This window comes from Cajanus cajan, chromosome 11, assembly GCF_000230855.2.
Source record: "Cajanus cajan strain Asha chromosome 11, NIPB_CcT2T_4, whole genome shotgun sequence".
Taxonomy (NCBI): domain Eukaryota; kingdom Viridiplantae; phylum Streptophyta; class Magnoliopsida; order Fabales; family Fabaceae; genus Cajanus; species Cajanus cajan.
Genome location: NC_138527.1, coordinates 46,114,666 through 46,141,398, shown reverse-complemented (window position 1 = coordinate 46,141,398; position 26,733 = coordinate 46,114,666). Strand labels below are relative to the sequence as shown.

At 34.5% G+C, this 26,733-nt stretch overlaps 1 protein-coding gene across 2 annotated transcripts; it reads right to left on the bottom strand.

Moving 5' to 3' along the window:
* Positions 1 to 2,709: 2,709 nt before the first annotated feature.
* On the bottom strand, positions 2,710 to 26,006 carry RAD54 (DNA repair/recombination protein). Of its 2 annotated transcripts, XM_020381530.3 has the most exons (22): positions 25,729 to 26,006; positions 25,245 to 25,649; positions 25,080 to 25,166; positions 24,747 to 24,987; positions 24,549 to 24,674; positions 24,412 to 24,468; positions 24,219 to 24,305; positions 23,836 to 23,931; positions 23,586 to 23,636; positions 21,987 to 22,061; positions 21,775 to 21,861; positions 21,368 to 21,459; positions 21,158 to 21,290; positions 6,192 to 6,311; positions 5,984 to 6,097; positions 5,784 to 5,867; positions 5,577 to 5,654; positions 5,425 to 5,483; positions 4,630 to 4,804; positions 4,148 to 4,246; positions 3,107 to 3,212; positions 2,710 to 2,920 (listed from the first exon to the last, which is right to left on the bottom strand). In XM_020381530.3, exons 1-22 carry the CDS (start codon positions 25,824 to 25,826, stop codon positions 2,859 to 2,861), a joined length of 2,532 nt encoding a protein of 843 aa, XP_020237119.2. In that variant the 5' UTR covers positions 25,827 to 26,006; the 3' UTR covers positions 2,710 to 2,858. The 2 variants fall into 2 exon arrangements, with proteins under 2 accessions (XP_020237119.2, XP_020237118.2); XM_020381529.3 differs by having other exon boundaries at positions 2,710 to 3,212; positions 25,729 to 26,004.
* Between the last annotated feature and the right edge of the window lie 727 nt (positions 26,007 to 26,733).

The window sequence follows — 26,733 nt, the reverse complement described above, 5'->3', positions numbered from 1 at the left end:
GTTTTATGAATTTGGTATTTATAGATAACACTAGAAAGTCCTTCAAAATCTCTCACACACAACAATCCTTTAAAATCCTTATATTTTTTAATACAAGTGGGTTGTTTTTAAGTTGTAAAAAATCTCAAATGAATACTAATGGATTTTAATGGACTCTTTAAAAAATCTTGAAAATCCATATTGAATATCACTGGATTGTTTTTAAGTGACATAAAATCCTGATTGAATACCAATGAACTTTTTTACTCAAAAAAAAGTCTTTTAAAATCCTAGGAAATCCTAAACCAATACACCCCCTTAAGAATATGTGAAAGTAAATATTGACTATCACATTAATTTCAATTTAAAATAAAAAACATGTGAATAAAATTATATATATATATATATATATATATATATATATATATATATTCAAAAACCAAAATGAAAATATTAAATTTAAAAACTTATTTGACCCTTTTGGAATTTAGTTTTCCTTAGTTTTACAAACTAATGTGGCAACGCACACTACTTTGATAGAATAAAATGATTGCTAAATGTAAAGGTAATCTAAGAAGTTGTATGGAGTGATTTTCCATGCCAAAAATCTTGATGAATAATATCTAAAATTATTTTAATAGAAGTTACTACCTACGGCTACAATCCTTTGTAAAAGAAAAAAAAAACAAATAACTAATTTATCAAATTCAATAAAAAATAATTAAATTAACTAATTTTAATTAATAATGTTATGAATTTAAATTTCATTCTCAAAATACTATGAATTAAATGATTTAAATAATTATTATATTTAATGCCATTACACTGACTGAAGATATTTTTTTTTACATCAATTATGACTTGTGTTATTAATAGACAATAAATATATCTATTTATATGAGGATTGAGTATGTGTTTCATAAACCATGAATTAAAATTATAAAAAAAAACAATTAATATATATTAAAGTACATTTTTTTTTATAATTAGAATTAGAATTAAAAAAGAGCATATATTTCTTATATAAACGAGAGGAAGGTTGTATTTAACCGTAGAGTTAATAGTATTACTTTCCCATTAAAATTTACAATATCCTCAACAAACAATATAATCCTACCAGAGTGCATAATTTCTTATATATAGGATATGAGTGATATTAGTTCAGTAATTAAATGATTATTTTGTTCTCTGAATTAAAAAAAAGTATTGAGTTCTTAAAACTATGAAAATGTCAAATAAACCTTAAGGGTATAAATTGACAAACATTAATTCAAAAAATATATTTTTATTAAAAATTAAAATAATAATAATAGATAATAAAATTTAGCGATTTATTAATATTCTAAAGACTGATTTAACATTTTTAATTTTAAATATTTATTTATTAAAGATTAAAATGATTGGCTACTCTATCCCGCATAAAATACAACTTGCCGTCTATAGAAGCAGATGAATTAAATTCAAAAAACAATAATACCCACCTTGCAGGTTATAATATTCTAACATGAATTTAGTATATGAAAAATATTTTTCACTTTACTTACGAAACTATTTTTTTTACAAGATATTAGAATAGCCATTTCAAAATAAATTACCACCAAGTACGGTAATAGAACTTGGTTCAATTAAATATTAGTAAATTAGAAATACAATACCAGCTCTTTTATATTAATTTTAAATTATACTGTAATAATTATTTAAAGTAAATTACCCCTAATCAATACGATAATATACGTTGGTTCAATTAGTAAAAATAAATAGATGGAGTATTAATGTTCTGTAGATAAAGAATTATATATATATATATATATATATATATATATAAAAGGAGGGATTTGTTTACTCCAAGAATAAATCTATCTAAACTTATTTCATTCAATAACTTATATTATACATCAAATTTTAACAATTTAATAGTTGAATTTAAAGTTTTTAATGCATAGCCTACAAATTTTCAGAAAATTTAAAAATTATTTGATATTTCATTTTATTAATTCAAATCAATGCATAAAATAATTTTATAATTATCTGTCAATTTGAATTAATGAAATGAAATATCAAATGAATTTTAAATTTTTTAAAAATTTACAAACTTGATCTATACATTAAGAACTTTTAATCCAATGGTTGAATCATTAAAATTTAATGAAAAGCATGAATCATTGAACAAAGTAAGTTTAAGTAAACTTACTCCTAGAATAAACAGATCCATTCTCTCTCTCTCTCTCTATATATAATGCTTTGTCTACATAAAATTAATAATACTCCCTGTTTATTTTTATTTGTCATATTTTCAGTGAAATTTTATTTCTATTTATTAGTCATTTTCAACTTTTAAGATGATATTAATTATGTTATCGATTATACTCTTATTTCTCACCTATTTTTTAATTAATTTACATGATAACTAATATACATTTATTATGAAATTAAAATGAAAAAAGTATAATAAAAAAATATTAAAATCATTCTATAGAAAATAGAAAAATTTATTACTTTTTTTTAATATATGTAAACCAACCTTAAATGATTATTATAAAAGAACGAAAATAGTATAATATTGTCGCAAATGTATTTCAACAAGGAGCTTATTTAACTTACAATGTTGTCTATATATTGCTGCAAAATCAGTAACGGTATTTATCAAATAATTATTAGATGATAAACGACAGTAAAATAAAATTAAAGCATTAGTATTTTTTTAACCGAAAAAGTTTTGTAGACAGTAGATTTGTTAATCAATGGTTATTATTATATTTTATGTTCTAAAAAAGAGCACCGTTAAATTCTGTTAGCTTCTGCTGTTAACAATAAAATGTCGCTAATTTCCTAGATAGACGAGTGTAAATACATCAAACCAGGTGAAAACACACGAAGTATTATTCAAAATTATCATCATTGATATTAGCAGGGCATGATCTTTTCAGAGGTAATATGTTACCTGCAAGAGAATAGTTGGTCTCAAATGCTACATTCATGGAAATGTTTTTGGTAATCCCGATAGAATTTAGTGTTTCCTTCGTCCAAGCATTGGGAGTGGATGATGACATACTATTACTAGCAATACCAGAAGCAGACTGCGGTGGTAGTCTGTTATGTAAAGAAAAAGGCATAGGTTTTTGTTTACCGTTCTGCTTTGACTTGAGTAATTCCTTTTGCTGTACCTTGGGACTGATGTTGGACTCAATGGGTACCAGTCGTCCGTTAACTTGGTTTGAGAAGACAAAAGTCACCTGAAAATATAAAGCAGTGAATGCAACAGCCTTTGCTCCTTTCAACTTTCAAGTGTTATGCAAGGACTCACAGGAGTAATCCTACAAGTCGTGGGCAAATTTCCTATTTAGGCTTTTACATGTTTAAATCCAAGGTGAAACAAAGCTACTACGGGTAAGTACATGTTGTATTCAACCGGTATCACACATCATACTGTTTGCGATAATCTTGTCATGGAAGGCATTCCGTTCCTTGGGAATATGAGGTAAAATTCTGAAGACGACTTCCAAAATTTTCGTGATAAGCATATGGAGATGGCTTGTTTATCTAAATGTTTCCACTTTTTCATTTAATACAAAAACTGGAAACACAAGGTATACATGAAGTTAAAAGGCAACCAGAAGTTTAGCAAGTTTAACACTTATAATAGCATGTTTAACTCCACATTTCGATGCGGTCTTCCACATCTTATATGTGATTTTTAGAAGCTAATAATTATAGCTTACACATCCCAAAAGTGATTCCTTCTTTGAAATCTTTCTCAACGAGTTTCCAAACACACTATAAATGTAAGACTACCAATGCATATATTCTAAACTTATGTAATTTCTATTAGGGAGTTTAAACAGGAGAGAACCTTATCAACGAGTAGTGAGTAAATCACACAATTGAACTTGACATCACATCTTAATCTAGAACCTCAAAGCGTCAAATTCATGAGTCTTTCTCACTTATATATTACTCAACATATTCAACTTTATGATATGAGATTCACTTCACACTTAAACTCCAACAATTTTAGACATTAGCAAAATGGAATGCAATAATGTGAGCACTAGGAACCCTTAGCGCACTGAAAATTTGCAAATTATGCACTAAATAGGATTTTACTATTGCTGAATTTTAGGAAAAAAAAAAGAAGGGAATGAAAATGCGAGAAAATGCTATGACACACCTCATCACCGGCTGAAGCCTGTAGGATAGCATCTGGTACAGAAGTTGGGAAAAAATGATGGCCCCAGCTTCCTAAATCCTCCTCCAAAGGGCTCCCTACCTGTTAAAAGGAAATATAAGAGTCAAAACTAGAATTATTACACCCTCCGTTCTCTAATATAAGCAAAAAAAAAATCTCACACATATAAAGAAATTAGTTTATTACATTGAATTTTACTAATCCCATAATATTTTTTTAAAATTGTCCTTGCTATAAATTCCCAAGAGTGGTTTGCAACCAAAGAATCATACATTAAATGGAGAATATTTTTGGAAGAGTATAATTAAATGAAGTAAGAATAGTTCGAATTTGCTTATATTTTAAAACATAAATATGTGTAATATTTTTTGCTTATAAAAGAGAATGGAAGATATCTGCCCAAAATGGAGACCTGACCCAGTTTAAACTCTACATAAACTTTATCTACAATACACAAAAGCAACCTGCTTTTCTGATCTTTTTAAATTCTGTAAGCAGCCAGCAGTTTCTGCAAATCCACCTATATCAGAGGTTTCTCCATCAGATTCACTATCTGTTGTTGTTGATTGACCCTCAGTGCTTTGAAGGCCGTCGAATGTTTGACACCGACTGCATTGCATCTTTTCATGAATCTCTGACCTAAAGATACATAATAAAGCAGACATTAGACTGAGAATTAAGTAAAGATCACAGATCCGTGTTATGATAGACACAGTACATAAGAATTGGGGTGTCATTTCTTTTCACCCTATCACACCACCAGTATCAACCATGACCAAATTCTTTTATGATTATTTTATTTGTCATCAAGATGATTCCATGACCAACCACATTTATTAACAAATTGGTGGGGGAAACAGAAGAAAAACATATTCAAATTGATAATCTCAAAGACATAGCATCAAAAAATGTTCAGATTCAAATGTTTCAGTGGCTGTGCTGACTTTTCCAGACACTTGTCATTGTTGTTCCTCCTTTACATCTTTGGTTAATCAAATTCAATTATTTCAAATATCTTGAGATGTTTAGCATCATATCACAATTAGAATTTGAATCATTCGATCTAGGCATCATTCAACATCAGAAGAATCTTGATAATTTCACCACAAAATTTGAGAGAATTATTATCAATTATCTAGTTTTCTCCTTCTTTCTTTCGACTAAATTCCATGCGCCAAATGCATATGAATCTTTTGCACATTTGTGTGTTAATGCAGTAAATAACTAAATATATATCAAAGGGGAAAGGAATGCATTACTTGATGTTCGCATGAAAAGTAAACAAATCACGAAGATCCTCTGTAGAAAGAAAGTTAGCCTGAAAATAAACAGCAAGACAGGATGATTAAGATTGTAAGACATGGAATAAGCAGCATCAACTAGAACACGTGGGAGAAGCAGCAATTTTGACCTGTGCCACAAGGCTATCAGTTTGCTCCTGCTGAATGACCTTTTGCAGCCCTTCTTTTGACATCTGACGCTGGTAGACCTACACATAATTTAAACAGTTTAGTAAAGGAAGAATATAAATAAAAATTCCTGAATGAAGGAACAGAAGCTAAATGAATAAAAATCCAAGATACATTGGTGTTTAGTCAATTATCACAACAACATATACCTTTTCTTCTATTGTTCCGGCACTCAAAAATCTATAAATGTAAACTCTTTTCTTCTGTCCATCCCTCCATACTCTTGCAGCAGCCTGTTTATTGGTGGGGAAGAATGGCAAACAAAAGAACGTGTATAACAGAGAGAGAGAGAGAGAGAAAGGAATGCATATAATTATTTCAGCTATCACAACTAAACCGAGGGTATTACTTGTTTATCATTTGCGGGATTCCAATCAGGATCAAATAAGACAAGTCGATTTCCACCAATCAAATTGAGTCCACAACCACCAGCCTTGCTGCTCAAGAGAAAAACAAATTCGTCCTGCAATATGCCAATTATTTTTATCAAAAGGCAATCACATGCGATGCTTAATGAATTTCAAGAGAGGAAAATTATAAAATGGTAAGCATTTTACCTTGGATGGATCATTAAAGCAGTTGACCATTTTCTGCCTTTTACTGATTGATGTAGTGCCATCAAGCCTCAAGTGAGGGTACCTTCGTTCCCGACACAATTGAGAAAAAAGATCGAGGGTCTGTTACATTGGGGATAGTTTAGCATAAAAAAAGAAGGTAACAAAAGGAAGCACGAAAGATTCAATTACCATGGAGAAGCAATTTCTTTTGTTTGTAGAATCTTGTTTATAGCAGAGGCAGAGTAACAAAAGTAGAAGGTAACAAAAGGAAGCATGAAAGATTCAATTACCATGGAGAAACAATTTCTTTTGTGTAGTTTTTTTATAACTGTGGAATCTTGTTTATAGCAGAGGCTGAGTTTCAAGCTATGCCTCTCGGAATTTGAGGTGTTGTGGTCCTTGTGGATGATGATCATACTTGATGACCTCAGAATAGAGTATGAAAATCTATTATGAGGCTATATTGTGTTAATAATTATGCCATCAACATTGCACATTTTCCAGTACAGCATGACAAAATCAATCATACGGAGATTGGTGATATACCAACACTTCGTCAAAGAAAATTCAGAGTGATCTAATAACTACCACGCACATCCCTTCCAGGCTTCAACTGGCAGATGTGTTTAACACAAAGGGCTCTCCACAAAATGATTTCGCAATCTTACTTGCAAGTTGGAAATGATGGACATCCAGCTTGAGGGAGAGTGTTGGTGTAGCTGAATGTGATAACATTAGATATCATATGCAATTAAGTATGGTTATGATTGTAATTACTGTAACTAGGGAATTGGTTGTGTATAGTTTTAATTTGAGATTTGTTTCTGTTTTTCATTAATTAGGGTAGCCTCATTATTTGTGATTTATTTCCTTAACTCCTTAATTAGGGTAGTCTCATTAGGATCTATATATTTGTATCAATTTTTTACATTTCAATCAACAAAAACAATTCAGTATTTACTTTCTTCTCTAATTTCAAGTAAGGGTGTGGTATCGTTGTTTTGACTTGGAAAAAGAAACTGTATACTAATTGTCTATTTTGTACATCCTCTAGTATCCCTATTTATAGAGTAAATAACTAAGCTTAAATAAGGGGATAACAATAATAAAGAAATAGGTAAACAAAATAATAAGGTGTTGAAAATAGAACAAATCAATCAGAATCTGATTCTGATTGTGTACAACTTACCAAAACTAATTGTAATTAGACTTTGTATTATTCTTAGTTTCCATTATTATTTAGCTCTAGAATTTATAGGGATTATTATTCCCCTGATTTTTAGGCTAGATTAATGTACATATTTATTTTCCCTTTCCTATTTATTTCCCCTATTATATCAAGTATTATTCAAAGAAATATAATCCATATTTTCGCATGGTATCAGAGCTCGATCTGAACCATCCCTAACCTAGCACCAACAACCATGGAAGAGGGGAAACCAATAGGTTCACCCAAGGTGTAGACTAGGTCGTTCGAAACAAGCTCCATAGAAGGGTCAATTCTTCCCATCACTGACCACAAATTAAATGGTCAATACTATACCTTGTGGGTGCGATCAGTCAAGATATTCCTCCAAGGAAAAGGGAAAGAAGGTTATATTACAGGAGACTCCAAGAGTCATGAAAAAGGGGACCCAAACCTCCAAAAGTAGCGGCTGGAAAACACAGCCCAGTCATGTCATGATTGCTCAACACCATGACCAATGAAATTGGGGAAAATTTCATGTATTATGACACTGCCAAGGAGATGTGGGATGCAGTGAAGGAGATCTACCCCAACATAGACAAACCTCTGCCATTTTTGAGATCAAAAGCATACTTCATGATCTTCGACAGGGAGAGTCCTCAGTCACTAAGTATTTCAACACACTCAATCGTCATTGGCAGCAGTTGGACATATACATAGATATGGATTGGTGTTGTACTGAGGACAAGAAGAAGTATGAAGTCCTAGTGGAAAGAGATAGGATCTACACATTTCTATTGGAATTGAACCAAGACCTCAATGAAGTCCATGGAAGGATCCTTGGAACCAAACCACTCCTAAACATCCAAGAAGTATTCTTAGAGGTAAAAAGGGAAGAGAGTAGGAGAAAGCTCATGCTGAGAAAGTCCATTCCAATCCCATCTAATGAGAGTTCAGCAATGGCAGCAAGAGGAAACCCCTCTCGACCATCACAAAGGAAGAAACTTGCAATGGTCACACCAAGGACACATGTTGGACCATACACAACAAACTTGCCGATGCAAAATAGTTCAGAAATAAATAAATAAAAAAGCGGAGGTAACACAGCATCCCACCACCAGGAAACTAAGGTAAACTCTGATCCATCTCCATTCAGCAAGGAACAAATGGAAGCTCTCCAAAAAATCCTGCAACAAACCATGATTGGTGCAGGAAAAAGTGGTACAGCAACTATGACACAAAAAGGTAATTTCTTACATGCTCTAAACACTAATAAGGAAAAACCAAAAACATAGATCATTGACTCAGAAGCCTCAGATCACATGACCAGTGACATAACTACGTTTGATAGTTATTCTCCGTGTCAAAATAACTTTATAGTTCGAATAGTCGATGGTACACTCACTAAGGTCATAGGTAAAGATTCAGTCATCATCTCACCAAATATCACATTGGAATCAATCCTTTTTGTGCCTAAACTTGATTGTAACCTACTATCCATTAGCAAATTGACAAGAGATTTGAAATATGTCACTAAATTTTTTCCTAACCTGTGTGAATTTTAGATTTTGGAATCAGGGAAGACAATTGACAATGTTCAAGTGTTGGACTCTACCTCTTTCAAGTTGAAGAGTCAAAGAAGGGACCTAAATCAAATTCATGTACAGTAGATGGCCCAAGTCGCAAAAATTCTGTAATTTTGTGGCACTATCGATTAGGCCACCCCAATTTTATGTATCTAAAGAAATTGTACCCTTCATTATTCAATAAAAACTCCAAGCATTTTCAATGTGAAATTTGCCAATTGTCCAAACATACCCACAACTCTTACCCAATTCAACCTTACAAGCCCCCCAAACCATTCTACCTAATACACAGTGACATATGGGCATTCCTTATGAAAGAAAAGTCAAAAGTTAGAAGAATATTTGAAACATTTTATAACATGGTGCAAACACAATTTCAAAGCAAAATTAAGGTGCTCAAAACTGACAATAGCGAAGAATACTACCACTCTACCTACCTTCAGCAACATGACATCATCCACCAAAGTTCATCATGTGTGGATAATCCTCAACAAAACAAGGTCGCTAAGAGAAAGAATAGGCACTTGCTAGAAGTGACCAGATCACTCATGTTATCTACAAATGTACCAGAACAATTTTGGGGAGAAGTTATCCTCTCTGCAACTTACCTTATAAACAAAATGTCTTCTCATATCCTTAAGTTTGACACCCCCCACTCAACACTCCCAACCAGCAAAACCCTCACCTCCATTCATTTTAGAATATTTGGATGTTCAACCTTTGTCCAAAACTTGAACCCTCACCGCAGCAAACTTGACCCAAAATCCATCAAGTATATTTTTCTTGGATACTCTCTTCACCAAAAAGGGTATAAATGTTACTCTCCTACAAATAAATTTTTTTACCACACTACAAATGTCACATTCTTTGAGAATCAACCTTATTACCCCAAAGTTGGTATTCAAGGGGAGCAAACCTATCCAACTGATGTGGTAGCAAAATCCCAACATTTGGGGTTTTTTACTCCAAATGCATAACCAACTGAGGTTGTACTTGAACTAGAGGAAACTATAGAAGGAACTAAACAGGAAAATTCAATTGAAACTACACTTGAACTAAAAGAAATTGCAACAACAAATGAACATGATAATGGAGCAAAAATTACACCAACAAAGGCAAGGGAAAATACTTCATCTCAGCAGAATCAAGGCCTTGTTGCACAAGGAGACAATTGGAAGACATAATTCAAAAAGAGGAGGAGGGGAGTAAAGCTAAGCACGATTCCAAGGCAAAGCCATGAGTTCAACCGGTCTTCAAAAAATGAAATTCCTCCAAGTAATGTAGCCCCTGACCTTGAACTTGCTAATAACATTGATATTCACATTGCCTTAAGGAAAGGGGTGAGAACTTGCACTCAACACCCCATTGAGAAGTATGTGCCCTATGGAAAATTGTCACATGAGTATAGGACTTTTGTAGCAACCCTTGACAACATCCACATTCCAAAGAATGTTCAAGAGGCCCTCCATCAACCCAAATAGGCAAAAGCGATAACAAAAGAGGTTCAGGCCCTAGTTAAAAATGGCACATGGGAGATCACTACCTTACTAGAAGGGAAGAGGGTTGTAGGATGTAAATGGATATTCTCCATAAAACACAATGTTGATGGCAACATAAACCAATACAAAGCTTGATTGGTGGTAAAGGGATTTACCCAATCATATAGAGTGGACTACGAAGAAACATTTGCACCAATGGCCAAACTAAATTAAGTCCGTGTCATTGTATCATTGGCTGCAAACTTAGATTGGCCATTGCACCAATTAGACATAAAGAATGTTTTTCTAAATGGTGAGTTAGAAGAGGAAGTCTACATGCAAATTCTTCCCGGACTTGAATCATCGAGTACCAGAAACATGGTGTGCCAGCTCTGAAAATCTCTCTATGGCCCCAAGCAATCCCTGAAAGCATGGTTTGATAGACTAACTCGAGTTGTCAAGGAAGATGGGATCAATCAATGTCAATTTGACAACACTATGTTTATCAAACACTCCATAAAAGGGAAGGTAACTTTATTCATTGTCTATGTTGATGATATTGATATCACAGGAGATGATTATGATCAAATCAAACACCTAAAGGAGTAGCCAAGAAACACTTATGCAAGCATTAGATCCAATCTGGGTATGATAGACATCTACCACCCAAATTGAGGGGGAGTGTTAAAAATAGAACAAATCAATCGGAATCTGTGATTGTGTACAACTTACCAGAATTAATTATAATTAGAATCTGTATTATTCCTAGTTACCGTTATTATTTAGCCATAGCATTTATACGGACAATTATTCCCTTGATTTTTAGGCTACATTAATGTATATATTTATTTCCCCTTTCCTATTTATTTCCCCTATTGTATCTAGTATTATTCAAAGAAATATAATTCATATTTTCACATAAGGAGATAGGGAAACCAGTATCTAAATTTAGAGATATTCTAGGTCTTCTAAATATTTATGACATTTACAACACTCCCCCTCAAGTTGGTAAATGAATATCAATCATGCCCAACATGCCAATAAGATCTTGGAATCTAGCACTATAAAGTCCCTTTGTGAAGACATCTGCTACTTGAACTCCTGTAGGTATGAGTTGTAACTACAAGGCCACCATCCAACTTCTCTTTGATGAAGTGTCTATCAATCTCTATGTGTTTCATTTTATTATGTTGAACTGAATTATGAGCAATGTTGATAGCCGAATTGTTATCACAAACAATTTCATTGGACCTCCGTATATAACTTTAAAGTCATCAAGAATAATTTTCATCCATAATTCTTCACATATGCCATGTGCTATAGCTCAAAACTAAGTTTTTGCACTAAATCTAACAACTACATTCTACTTCTTGTTTCTTCATTTTACTAGATTTCCACCAAGAAACATGCAATAACTGGAAGTGGATCTTCTGTCTGTGACGAGCCTTGCATAGTCAACATCAGTGTATATCTCCATGCACAATGGAACTTTTCTTTTAAATAATAGTCACTTCCTTGGACTTGCCTGAAAGTGTCTCTCACAAGGGTCATGCATAAATTGGATGACTACACTAACCACATAGGCAATATCAAGTCTAGTGTGTGATAGATATATCAACTTCCCTACCAATCTCTGGTATAGGGACTTCTCTAGAGGTGAACTTTTTTCACTTCCAATCTTGTGATTTTGCTCAATGGGCACCCTTGTAGTCTTGCACCCCAATTTTCCTGTCCCCTTCAAAAGATCAAGAACATATTTCCTTTGAGAAATAAAGATGCCTTTTCTGGCATATGCAACCTCTATTCAAAGGAAATACTTAAGTTTTTCCAACTCCTTCATTTCAAAATGAGTTGCCAATTTTTCTTTTAGAATTAGCTTCTCTACCTCACCATCCCCTACAACAATCATATCATCAACATGTACTACAAGAAGGGTGAGTTTACCATCATGAGAATGTTTTATGAATAAAGTATGATCACCTTGACTCTGTTTGTATCCCAAGAACTTCATGGCTTGATTAAATCTTCCAAACCATGCTCGAGGAGATTGTTGGAGGCCATACAAAGCCTTTTTCAACCTACACACTTTGTTCTTTTTGCCATGAGATTCAAATCCTTGGGAATCTTCATGTGACTTCCTCCTCCAGGTTTCCATGCAAGAAGGCATTCTTAACATCAAATTGTTGTAGATTCCAACCAAAGTGGGTAGCTAGCGAGAGAATGATTCTTACTGCATTTATTTTTGCTTCAGGAGCAAATGTCTCCTCATAGTCAATGCAATAGGTTAGTGTGAACCCCTAGGCCACCAATCTTACCTTGTATCGATCTAATGTCTCATCAAATTTATACTTCACTTATATTCATTTGCACTCTACAACTTTCTTGTCTTTGGATTTATCAACAATCTCCCAAGTTGAGTTTTTCTCTAATGCCTCCATCTCATCATTCATGGTTTTTGAGCCAATTTCTATTTGTCAGAGTTTCTTGGACTGACTGACATGGGTGTTTTGATTGCATCAATGGCTGCAATAAAGCTTCAATGCTAAACAAAAATATGGTCAATACAAACAAATTGAGAAATAGGATACTTGACAAATGATCTCTTCCCTATCCTCAAGGCAATAGGCATACCATCTATGACTTTCTCATCATCATTATCATCCTTAGGAACATTTACCTCTAGTTCTGACAATTCAATTGGTTGTGGGAGCAGAATGGGTTTCTTTTGCCTTTCATATTTCTTCCCAAAGAATCAATATTCTTTTATTGCATCATTGTGATCTTCCTTTGTTTCTTCTACATCATTGTGATCTTCTTGTGCTTCTTCAAGATTAGCATCTTGGGCATCATGCAAGGACTGAAGAGGTAATTATCTAAAGATAGACTCAACTTCTAGAATACTCTCCACCTAAAGTTTAGGGCTGACAAAGAAGGACAGTTTCATGAAATGTAACATCCTTTGAAACCAAATAAAGATAACTCTGAGGGTGATAACACTTGTACCCCTTTTTTATTAGAGGGGTAACCAATAAAGACACATTTAAAAACTTTTGATTTTGTTCGCCACGATTAGGACTATGAGAATGAACAAATGCAACACACCCAAACACACGACATGGGAGACTTAATAGTAGGGAAGAAGAGAAAAATGAACAACATGTGATCAACATGTAAGACACGAGTGGGTAACATATTAATAAGATAAGTGATAGTTCGAATAGCTTCTCCATAGTAGACATTAGGGACAAACATTTGTAAGAGTAGAGCTCTGGTAACCTCAAGTAGGTGACAATTCTTTTTTGGTGACTCCATTTTGTTTGGGAGTATTAACGCAAGTTAATTCATTGATAATACCTTGCGCTATAACAAACTTAGAAATTTCAAGATTAACATATTTAGTTCCATTGTCTGACCAAATTCTTTTGATAAACTTACTAAACTGATTTTTGACAAGGCGAAAAAATTGACATATTTGACAAACCTCATATTTGTGCTTCAAAAGGAAAGTCCATGTCAGATGGGTACAATCATCGTTGAAAGTTACAAACCATTTGGCTCCAGAAATAGATTCAACAATAGGTCCCCCCATACATCAAAATGGACAAGATCAACAAGAGAAACACTTTTATTATTACTAGGTAAAAATTATGCACAATGGTGCTTAGAAACTTGACAAATATCACAATTAAAAGACTCAACAGACTCTTTCGTAAACAAATGTGGAAATAGAGATTCAAGTAAACCAAATGTTGGATGTCCAAAACGCTTTTGATGAATCCAAATTTGTGAGGCAGCCCAAGTGTTTGAGGTTGCTTGGTGACTAGAAGACATCTCATTTTTTCTGATATTGTCATTTGTTTTATGTTGCAAAAAATACAACCCACCCTGCTCTTTAACAATTGTCTTTCCCAAGGCAAAGTCTTAAAAGACAATGAGAATGAAAAAACATTTACTGAGCAATTTAAATCTTGAGTAAGCCAATGTATAGAGATGAGATTATTAGCTAATTTAGGGACATGAAGAACATTATGTAGGGATAGAGATGACTGAAGTTGGATGTTGCCTAATCCAACGATAGGAACACAATTTCCATTAGCAACTGTAATAAGTTATTTGTTAGATGCTCTAGTGTATGTTGTAAAGTATGTAGGGAACAAAGTCATGTGGTTTGCTGCCCCAGAATCAAGAACCCATATGCTTTGAGAAACAGAACCAAAAATATTAAAAGAACTCTTAGCCTTCATAGTCAAGACACAAGAACCGGATGACTTACTCATGGAATCAAAGGAGGGTTTTGAAACAATCTCCTTAATGAAGGTTAAAATATCCGGGTGAAAAGAGAGTCTACACTAGGCATAGAAAGGGGGACAGAACTGTAACAGAATAGGTCTTTAAATAGAAAAAGGAAGGGAGTTAGTGGGGGGGCGGAGGATACAGAATCATAGGAGAGAAGAGGTCTCTCGAATACCTCATTGTATTTTCCTTTTGCTTGTATTGATCCAGACTTTTGCTAAATAATATACAAGGCTTAGACCCAAAGTTCTTTTCATACTACTCAATCTTTCTATAATATCACTTGGAATCTATCAACTTGTAGCAAAGCAGAACGATCCATCTACGAAATTCATGGTTTGCCAGAAGATGGATGCAAGAATCGAAGCATTGGAGAGGGAACTTCATGAATCTGAGGGAAGAACACAAGATTCACTGCAACAGATGGAAGATCGATTATTACAAAGAATTTGTGAGATGTTGGGTAATCATGAAGGTAACCCTAATTCAGGGGCAAATGGGACAAACCACAGTAATAGTGCTAATGCCGGAGGAAACACGCATGGGGAGTTGAACCAAGAAGGCAACAAGAGTTCCAATTCAATGAGTGTAGAGATTACTGAGAAATTCAGGAAGATGGAATTACCCATTTTCGAAGGAGAAGATGCACCGGGCTGGATAGGTCGAATTGAGAGATATTTTCGCTTGAGAAATATCAATGAACTAGAAAAAATGGAAGTCGTTCTAGTGGCAATGGAAGGAGAAGCCCTTTCTTGGTTACAATGGTGGGAATCTTGCACCGAGAATATTGCATGGGAAGAATTTAAAGAAGCAATCTTGAAAAGATTTCAACCGACAATGGTAGAGAACTCATTTGAAATTCTGCTAGGGTTGAAGCAAGAAGGTTCTTAAGGGAATATAAGAGGCAATTTGAGGTATTGGCGGGCCCATTAAAGATCAACCAGCCACAATACTTAAGTGGGATTTTTGCTAATGATCTCAAGGAGGAAATTCGAGGAGAAGTAAGGATTCATAGGCCTTCTTCATTAAAGGAGATGATGGACATTGCTTTACTGATTGATGAAAGGAATGGGATCAGCAATAAGAAAGGTGAGTATTTCCAACACAGAACCCAGTTCCAAAATCGTAGTGCGGGAAACCAGAGAACAAACCAACCAACGGATGGTCACAGTAATTTTGGATCAAATGTGTTTGGTGGAAATAATAGGCTCCGATCTAATGATGGAGGAAATAAGGAGGGAATACAAAACCGAGCAATTGTAGATGAAAGAAGTAAAATTCCTAGTGGTTCAAGACGATTGCCTGATGAGGAGTATCATGAGAAGAGGAGGAAAGGTCTTTGTTTTACATGTAATGAGAAATATTCTCCCCCACAAGTATGCAAAAAACAAAATGCTTAAGATCATGATCGTGGAGGATGATGAAATAGGGGAAGAAGGTGACAGGGAGAAGGAAGAGATTGTTTGGGAGGTTCAATTTAAAAGTTTGACCCTGTGTAGCATGGCTGGATTGACATCAAAAAAATCATTCATGATGTGGGGAGAAATCTTGGAAAACAAAGTGTTGGTGCTTGTTGATAGTGGGGCAACACATAACTTCATATCTACAAAGTTAGTGGAAAATTTAAGGCTATCAGTAGAACCTACGATACCTTACTATGTGAAGGTTGGAGGGGGGCAAAGGATTAAAACCAGTGGAGTTTGTAAGGGCCTACAAATGAAGATGCAGAACATGTTATTCAAGGCAGATTTTTATGTGTTCGCTTTGGATGGGGAGGACATAGTTTTGGGAATGGAATGGCTGGAGGATATGGGTGAAATGAGAACAAATTTCAAAGACCTAACTTTAAGAATTAAGAAAGATGGAATCAAATATACATTGAAGGGTGATCCTACCCTTTGCAAAGGTGAAGTATCAGCAAAAAACATTATCAGGGAGTTACAAGAAAGGGATGAAGGTTTTATAGTGGAGTGTTTACTTCTACAACCAGAAAAGATAGGAGACAATGAGATTCCAGCAACTATAAAAGAAGTTTTGGAAGAATTTGAGGCAGTATTCCAAGCTGAACAAGGGTTACCACCGGAGAGAAGACAAGACCATGCAATAGTATTGAAGGAAGGTGCAGTAATTCCCAATCTCAAACCTTACCGATATCCTCATTCTCAAAAAAATGAAATTGAGAAGTTAGTAGCTGACATGTTAAAAACAGGAATCATAAGGCCTAGCGTAAGCCCCTATTCTAGCCCTATTATATTGGTTAAAAAGAAGGATGGAAGCTAGCGTTTCTGTGTGGATTATAGAGCATTGAACAAGATCACAATTCCTAATAAGTTCCCAATTACACTAATAGAAGAATTGTTAGATGAGAAAGGAAGATATACCCAAAACAGCTTTCCGGCCTTTTGGTTTGACCAATGCACCTTCAACCTTTCAAGCCTTAATGAATGAAGTACTAAAACCATATTTGAGGAAATTTGTTTTGGTATTCTTTGACGATATACTAATATACAACAAGGACGAGGAAAGTCATGTGAAGCAGTTGGGGAAGGTTTTTCAATTGTTACAGCAACACAAATTAGTGGTTAATAAAAAGAAGTGTGATTTTGGAGTTTTAAAAGTAGAATATTTGGGGCATATAGTTTCTGGTGGAGAGGTTTCAGCCGACCCAAAGAAGTTAGAAGTGATGGTAAATTGGCCCACCCCAAAAGAAGTAAAAGGGTTGAGAGGTTTTTTAAGTATCACAGGTTACTATAGGCGCTTTGTGAAAGGTTACGGATTGATAGCAAGGCCTCTTACAAAGTTACTCAAGAAAGATGGTTTTAAGTGGACTGAAGAGGCTGAAAGTTCTTTCAATCAGCTCAAGCAAGCAATGACTTCTTTGCCAGTTTTGGCTATTCCAGATTTCTCCAAGCCATTTGTTGTTGAAACAGACGCATCTAGTAAAGGAGTGGGGGCTTTCTTGTTACAAGAAGGGAAACCTGTTTCTTTTTTTAGCCAGAAATTATCACCACGGGCTCAACAAAAATCAGCTTATGAACGAGAGTTGATGGCTATAGTAATGTCAGTACAGAAATGGAGACATTATCTCCTTGGTCAGCATTTTATCATCAAGACAGATCAAAAGAGCTTAAAATTTCTTACTGATCAACGAATTATGGGGGAGGATCAATTTAAATGGACATCCAAACTGTTTGGTTTTGACTTTGAAGTGCAATACAAACCCGGAAGTACAAACAGAGTAGCAGATGCCCTCTCCAGACAAATGATGTATTCAGCTTTGTCAGGATTAAATTTAGCTGAATGGGAGGCATGGGAGAAAGAACTTGCAAGTGATGAAAGCATGAAACAACTTATACAAAAGGTCACCTTACAACCTGAGACCCTTCCAAATTTTTCTATGAAGAAGGGCCTATTATTCTTCAAGGATAAGTTGATGCTACCTAAGCGTTTTTCTCGAATTCCTATTATTCTTTTAGAATTTCATTCTTCACCTCAGGGAGGCCACTCAGGTTTTTTTAGAACTTACAAGCGCATTTCGGTTGTTTTCCATTGGGAGGGTATGAAAGGTGATATCAAACAATTTATAGTCAAGTGCATTACGTGCCAACAGAATAAATATGAAACCTTATCCCCAGCGGGTTTATTACAACCTTTACCCATTCCTTCAAAGGTATGGTCTGACATCTCTATGGACTTCATTGGAGGGTTGCCTAGAGTGCAAGGCAAAGACACTATTATGGTGGTTGTTGATAGGTAAACGAAATATGCTCATTTTATGGCATTGGGGCATCCTTTTACTGCTAAAGAGGTGTGGTAGAGGCGTTTATCACTGCAATAGTAAAATTACATGGTTTTCCGACTTCAATTATATCTGATAGAGACAAAATTTTCCTCAGCCATTTTTGGACAGAATTATTCAAACAGTCGGGTACCAAATTAAAATACAGTTCAGCTTTTCATCCACAAATGGATAGGCAAACGGAGATAGTTAATAGATGCCTTGAGGCATATTTACGTTGTTTTGTAGGGGATAAACCTCGTTCTTGGCCTAAATGGTTGTGTTGGGCAGAATTATGGTTCAATACCAATTTTAATATCTCCATAGGAATGACACCATTCAAGGCTCTGTATGGAAGAGAACCCCCGCCCATCATTAAAGGACTCACTTTTCCATCTACGGTTTAGGCAGTTAATATGTTGGTAGAAGATAGAGATGTTGTGCTTGACCAGTTACACCAAAATTTGATTGTGGCTCAACAAAGGATGAAGAAACAAGCAGATAAGCATAGACGGGATGTGACTTTAGTGGAAGGAGATTGGGTGTATCTCAAAGCTTCCCCGTACAAATGGAAATCCTTAGCTAAGAGGAGAAATGAGAAATTAAGTCCTAGATTTTATGGCCCATTTCAGGTGCTGGAGAAAGTAGGGTCAGTGGCTTATAAATTGTCTTTACCGGCTGATTGTAAGATCCATCCAATGTTCCATGTTAGCAAGCTGAAGCAAGCAGTTCGTGCTGAATATCAACCGCAATATTGGAGTATATCTTTACTCCTTATATTAAAATTGTATTAGATATGTTATTGTATAGGGTTATTATTCCAGCCTGTTATGTTATGTATTTTTCTGTTTTAGCTTAATTACTTGTTCAACAGGTCAATGTTTCAATAGCTTTCCTTGAAGCTATTGAAACATATAAATAGGACAATTGTATTCTGATTAACGACTGAATATACAATTTACTTCTTTCTGATTAATTCTGCTCTCCCTCTATTTTCTTTCTCTCTGCTTTCCAAGACTGACATAATTCTAATACGCAACAACTACCAGCAACATTGACAGAGGATTGGAACTTTATCCTCAGTTGGAGGATGTGTTGGCTCTGCTTTACAACAAGCTAAGACACGCAGAAGTGCTAGTAAAGTGGGCCCAGCTCCCCGATTGTGATAATTCATGGGAAACTGTTGAGGACATTCAACATCATTTTCCAGATTTTCACCTTGAGGACAAGGTGAAACTTTTAGGGGGGAGTATTGATAGGAGACCAATAGTTAAGAGAGTCTACACTAGGCATAGAAGGGGGGACAGAACTGTAACAGAATAGGTCTTTAAATAGAAAAAAGAAGGGAGTTAGTGGAGGGCGGAGGATAACAGAATCATAGGAGAGAAGTCTCTCGAATACCTCATTGTATTTTCCTTTTACTTGTATTGATCCAGACTTTTGCTGAATAATATACAAGGCTTAGACCCAAAGTTCTTTTCATACTATTCAATCTTTCTATAATATCACTTGGAATCTATCAACATTACCAAGTGAACAGTGAACAGTGAACAGTACATGATGAACAGTACCACGATGAACAGTGCACACAAACAGCCTTTTTTTATATCTAACGGGCAAAGGAAAGTTGCACCTCTTGGTCTGACAACTGGCAGTGCCGTGCGCAATTACAGTGACAGACAATACGTCAAAATATCAAGCAACGAAAAATACGCCAATATTGATAAGCAGAAACAGAACTCCCAAGATCGGGAGCTCGGATATTGAAAAAAGAAACTGTATATTAATTATCTATTTTGTACATTTTCTAATATCCCTATATATAAAGTAAACAGCTAAGCTTAAATAAGGAAATAACAATAATAAAGAAATAGGAAAACAAAATAATAAGGAAATAGGGGAACCAATATCTAAAGATATTCTAGATCTTCTAAATATTTCTGATATTTACAATATTTTGTTATATAAAAAATCTTTAGAGGATAACAAGAGAAAGGACTCAAGTGCTGATACAATATGTATCAGAGGTACCTGCAATGGAAATAGAAAATAACAGAATAGAGAGGAAAGAAACCAGATTTCCAGAGAGCAAGGCTCTCCCAAGCAAGAGAGGAGTATCTCTCTGCTCCCAATATCACTAACCAATTTCTAAAAGATGTCCCATCATTATTACAAAGGAATATATAACCAACCCTCACTTTCTAATAACAGAATCTGTAATTTCCAAAATACCCCTCCTAGCTAACAGCAGTCTCACTAACACTCAGTATTGGGTTTTATTCTTGGGCCTCCGACTATAGACTTGAATGGGTTTGCTCCACTTGGAGGAATGGTTTCTATCAAGTGCCATCCCACAAGGAGGGTGTGACTTCTACCCAACACTAATCAGTTTATCTACGCAATGTTGTTGGTAGTAATAACTGAAAACATAAGGCTTGTGAGATTCATTCTTTAGAAAAATATTATATACAGGATGCTACCTGAACTGACCTCAAACTACATAAAATTGTTTATTCACAAAAATAAATCATTTGATACAAGTATGGATCTTAATTCATTCTAAACCGTTACATTAATCAGGTACAACTACTATTAGAAAGGAGGACCTCAATGTAACATCAAACTTTTCATTTGTTACCATATACCTGAGTGTAGTTTGAGACAAGGACAATGCGGTCATTTGTTCTCTGGCGTAAATGAGCTAGTAATCTTGCTAAGACATGCATTTTACCGGATAGCTCAACCCACGCTCCATGCCCTCCCGTCCATGAGCCAGACCTACAATGTATACCCTTATAGGATGACTGAATTAAGACGTCAAATGAATAGCTGAAACTTAAACTAATATTATGTACCTTCCAGATAACATTTCAGGAGGGAAGAATCGGATACAGTCCTCAAAACCTGAAGTTCCTGGACTCCCATTTCGTATGGTATCATAGATAAGCTACAACACACTATGTTCTGTGAGGATGATAGAATGTATAAAACTTACCGTATCATACATGAAAGTAGAAAATGGATTTCCTTCACAAATTTTAATAGAGGATAAGAGGAAATGGATGAAAATGAGAGATTAAAAAAATGTCTATTTGCCAATTTAAATGGCATTGAGAGAAGAGTTTTCACAATTTATTATTATGTACGAGCAAAAAGTTAGCCGATTTAGTTACAAATTGAACTTTACCAAAAAAATATACAGAAAGGACCAATAAAACAACTTTCCCCCACCCTCCTCCAGAAAAAAAGTTCCAGATCATACCTTTGGATGATTGCACAACTTTTTGAGAGCTGTAATGTAAGCCAAAATCTTTGATTGCTTCCGTTCTTCGCTAATTGCCCGCTTAACCTGTTTTTGAGGACATGGACTAATCGATTCAGTTTTGAATTTTGTTAATGTTGTTTTATCGATATCCAACAGTGTAAAACATCTTGTGAAAAATATATGTTTGCTCAATCAAAAATGGACTTTACATTTTTGGATTGTATAAAATGTTTATATAGGTCTGACTGTAGTGGAGTCAACTTGCAGCAAACAACTTCAACTATCTGCACCACAAAAGAAATAGGTTGTGGACATAATTTTAAGAGCACAGTTAATCACCAATTAACTACACAGTTACTTTTCATGTGCTTTAAGGGTCCTAACTTCAGCCAAAATAATAATATGAAAGAAATTATAATATGTTAAAATATTTCTACAATCAAGGGCTGAAATCTACCTTCTGATGGAATCATATGCCATTACCAAACCCTAAAGATTTATTGTTATGCAAAAGCTACTTTACTTGATCTGGCTGGTGGCAGTGAGAATTAACAAACATCTTCAATTTGTGTAATTCTCACATCTTTCAAGGTTTCTTTCAATGAGAAGCTTCTTTGGGATAAAATTTGGCGTTTGGCTTCTACTTCATGTAAAGCTTAGTCTTTTAGAAGGTTTTCTCTTACAAATACATTGAGGGATTGAGTAGCTTAGATTCATTGATGTTTAATTTGATCTCTACTGTTTGTTTTATTTTTTTTTCTAAAAAGGATCTCTTATCCTCCTAACTGTGTACTCATCTATGTTGCATGGGCACAACATGGGACTGCTATGTCCCCAAGTTTAACACTCTTTGACACGTCACAAACGTGCTTCAAACACTTCGGCAAATCATGTCCATACAAATCGAACACGTCTCCATTACGGACACCTACAAAACTGACATGTCCCATCGCAGACACTTGCAAATGAACACATTTCCATCTCGATACACTATTCAATATGCAGATTCAAGATTTAAAAAAAAATCTCAATAAAAACATAAACAAAGAAGGAAGAATTTTAGTTTTTTTTTTTTTAAAAATAATAAATCTCAATAAAAACATAAACAAAAAAGGAAAAATTTGAGGATTTGTTTTTTAAAAAAAAAAAAAGAAAGTCTCAATAAAAATACAAATAAAGATGGGACGATTTGAGATTTTTTCTTTAAAAAAGAAAAAAATCTTGATAAAAACAAAAACAAGGAAGAGAATCATTCTCATCTCTCCTTACTTAACCTTCACATAGTAGAAAAGAAAAATCTTAATAAAAATAGAAATAACGAAGGGAGGATTCAAGATTTAAAAAAAAAAAGAAAAAAAGAATTTTTTGTAGTAGAATATGATGCCTCTTAATAATTTGTTTTTGAGACTTAGTAAGTTATTTTCATGTTAATATATAATTATTTTGTCATGTTATTTGTATTATATGTTATATATTTATCGTGTCCACGTGTCCTATGTTTTTTAATTTTGTTGTATCCTCATGTCTGTGTCCGTGTCGTGTCTAAATCCATGCTACATAGGTATTCACCTCTTTGTCTTTATGAATTTCTTCTTTTAATTTATCGTATTAAAAAAAAAAACACATACACTTCTAATTATTCAATGCAAGGATAGATAATTAATTTTTCAAGAACATTAAAATTGAAAATGAAGGGGGGGAAAGGATTGCACACATATAGTTATTGTTTTTCTTTAAAGCATAAGATTGTGATTGAATAGTGCAACAACTCAGTAAGTTTGGTAGAAAGTTAAAGAAAAGCACAATACCTTAGGTGGCAAGTGATTTGATAACAATGCATTAGTCCTTCTTAATATGAACTGCAAAAACATAGTCTGGTCAATCTTCAGGAAAGCAAAAGTATAGTTTATTATCAAAACACATGAAATTAGTTGCATTTGATTACCATTCAGCTATCAGTTCTATATAATAAATTATTTTAGTTATCAAACAGAATTACGATTTCAATTACTAGTGATGAGTAATAATACAGAGTGGAATCTCAATCACATGCATTACCCGATTAACATTAACACTTAATTCAGCAGAGCGTTCAGCACCTAGCTTCTTCTCTTCTGGGGGGGCAGCAGGTTCTCTTCCACAAATAATCGGTGCCTTCACAATACAAGTAAGCCATAGTAAAACACTAAAGATCAGAAGCAAAGAGAAGGGGGAACCCATTGCAGTATCACATTTCATGAAAACATTCTGAATTTGGTTTATCTTGTTATCTTATCGGTGTCTAACAGAATATTCTGTAAATACTATAAATCTAACAACCGGATAATTCCTCTTACCTAATTCCTGGTAATTTCTAACATAGGACAAGCTATGGCTTTCGAAACAATGCGCATCCAAAATCTAAAATGGCAATCCAATGTGCACCCAATATATAAATGTACCTCATAGTAACGTCGAAAATGCGCAATATCACCCAATATTCCAGGATTAGTAAAGTTAACCATTGCAAAGAATTCTTCTAAGTCATTCTGCAAGTGACATATTTCCAAAAAAAATATAAAAGAATAAAAAACATATGAGGATTTTGGATTCTACTGTGACAAGATAAATGGATACTCGTGCATAGATCCTCACTTGCAAAGGAGTTCCTGACAACAAAATTCTACGTTTGCAGGGGAGAGCTGCCAATGCCTAATCCAGGAAGTTATGTAAGAAACTCAGAAACATGCCAGTAAAGGAGGGAAATAAAATAACTCTACAAATTACAATACCCGGTTTGTTATGGTCTGATCATTTTTCAGTCTGTGAGCCTCGTCACATATGAGAAGATCACATGAGCCACTAGAGCTAAACTTTGACGAATGCATTCGAAATGTCTCATATGAAACAATGAGCACCTGCAAATTGGGGGATTTTATGTTAGTACATATGTAGTTCAAGCTATTCAAACAAAATTCAAGAAATATCACCTGTAAATTGCTTTGTGGACTTATAAAATTGTCAATTCCAGAGATAACATCTTCTCTCGTGCTTTCACATAGAGCAACAAGACGAACTCTTTCTCCAACCCACTTGTTGATTTCGGCTTCCCAATTGCTGACAAGGCTGGTCGGAGTCACAATGATGGCCTTTCGAACCATCGGCTTGCCATCAAACCCTTGACAAATTAGAGTATATAGTAATGTGATCGACTGCAATGTCTTCCCTAAACTGTGCAACAAAGGGAGCCGTATAATGAAAGAAAAGTAGAAAAGCGTACAGTGACAACTGATAGTGACAAGATTTGAAAAGAAAGAAGTTACCCCATATCATCTGCCAAAATGCATCCATGTATATTTGGTGAGGTACACAGCCCCGAGACACAATCAAACATGAACTGAACCCCTTCTCTGCATCAAAAGAGAGTAAAAAGAAATGCTTATTTGGTTTATTTGAAATTGGATTGAGCTGAAGTGTGATGAGCCGACCTCTGATGTGGACGAAGGAAACGAACAAGAAAGGGGTCAACTGTTATGGTGGTGAAATTAGCTTCGGGAGGGCCATTGTCGGAGTCTTGAGGGTGCCATTGCCACAATACAAGAGGATCAATACCCGGGGGCAAAGAGAGTTTGACCTCCTCGACATGGCTTTCGGTGACCGAGACTGGTACGTTCAATTTCAACTCCTCCAACGCAGGTCTAGGAAGAGCAGAGGAAGAACCCCAGGGAACAAACCTTTTGCGAGCGGAAAGCCTACGAGTGAGGTCTTGATTGTAACCAGAAGCATCAGATTTAGAGCACGGAGGTTTAAAGGGTTTTCTACAAACAGCGGCTCCTTGCGAAACTGATAGAACTCGCGGTAGCAACGATTGTCTCTTCACGATGAGGTTGCCCCTGCAATTCAATACAATTTTAAATGTATAAATCAAATCTCAAATTCATGTTCATAACTGCGAAAATAATAATACCTCACCTGATCAGGGCATCCACATTCTGCGATTTCCGTTCTTCGACATCATCGTCGCCCGAATCAGAAGAACACCAAACCCCTTCGTCTTCCTCTTCCTCCATCTTCACGACGCCCCGCGAAACCTTTTCATTCAAATAAATACCGTTTTATCCGTAAATTCAATTCCTTCACTTGTACCTTTGCCCTTATAGTATTATAATAATAGTAATCAATCAAAATACCACTCACTCACTGAATTAGCACTTTTGGTTTTGGCACTTGTTTTATCACGCAACAATGAGATGGGAGAATTAAAGAAATATAGATGAAGAAAAAAAAATGCAAGTCCTTTTACTTTTCATTAATTTACTTGGGTTGAAGAGATAAATAAAAGAAAGAAAAATATCATTTGTCCAATAACTCATACAATAGACCATTCAACTAAGAGAGAATTGGAAAAATATGAATGATAATAAATTATGCAATGAAGAAAAATAGACATAACAAAATATTGTTGTATAAATTGTTATATGAATAACACAATTTTGAAGAAAAAAATAGTAAAATGAAAAATAGAATATTTACCCTTTTAATTTAATGATAATAAAACATTAGTTACAAAATCCAATTAAATTGAATAAATCAACAAAAAAAGGTATGTTATACACATTTATTATCTCTTTTATCAATGCTTTGAACAAAAACTTTTCTAATTTTACTAGTCCTTATTATAATAAATCTTTGTCCACTATTTAACAGTGAATAAATCTTCTCCAACTCCTCTTGTTTCTACACGTAAAATCAAGTTAGGGGTTATAAAAAAAATAAAAGAAAACAAATGATGAAAAATAAGAAGGAAGTAATGAGAGATTTAGATGATGGAGAGAGCTAGAGAGAACTTTGACATGAGAGAATCGAGATCCATATTTTATTATCCTAAAAAGAAAGTTAGATGAGACTTTTAGCTCTTTGTATTTCACTATTCCATTGATCATTATGAGTTTTTTATTACTTGATGTAGATATGCTA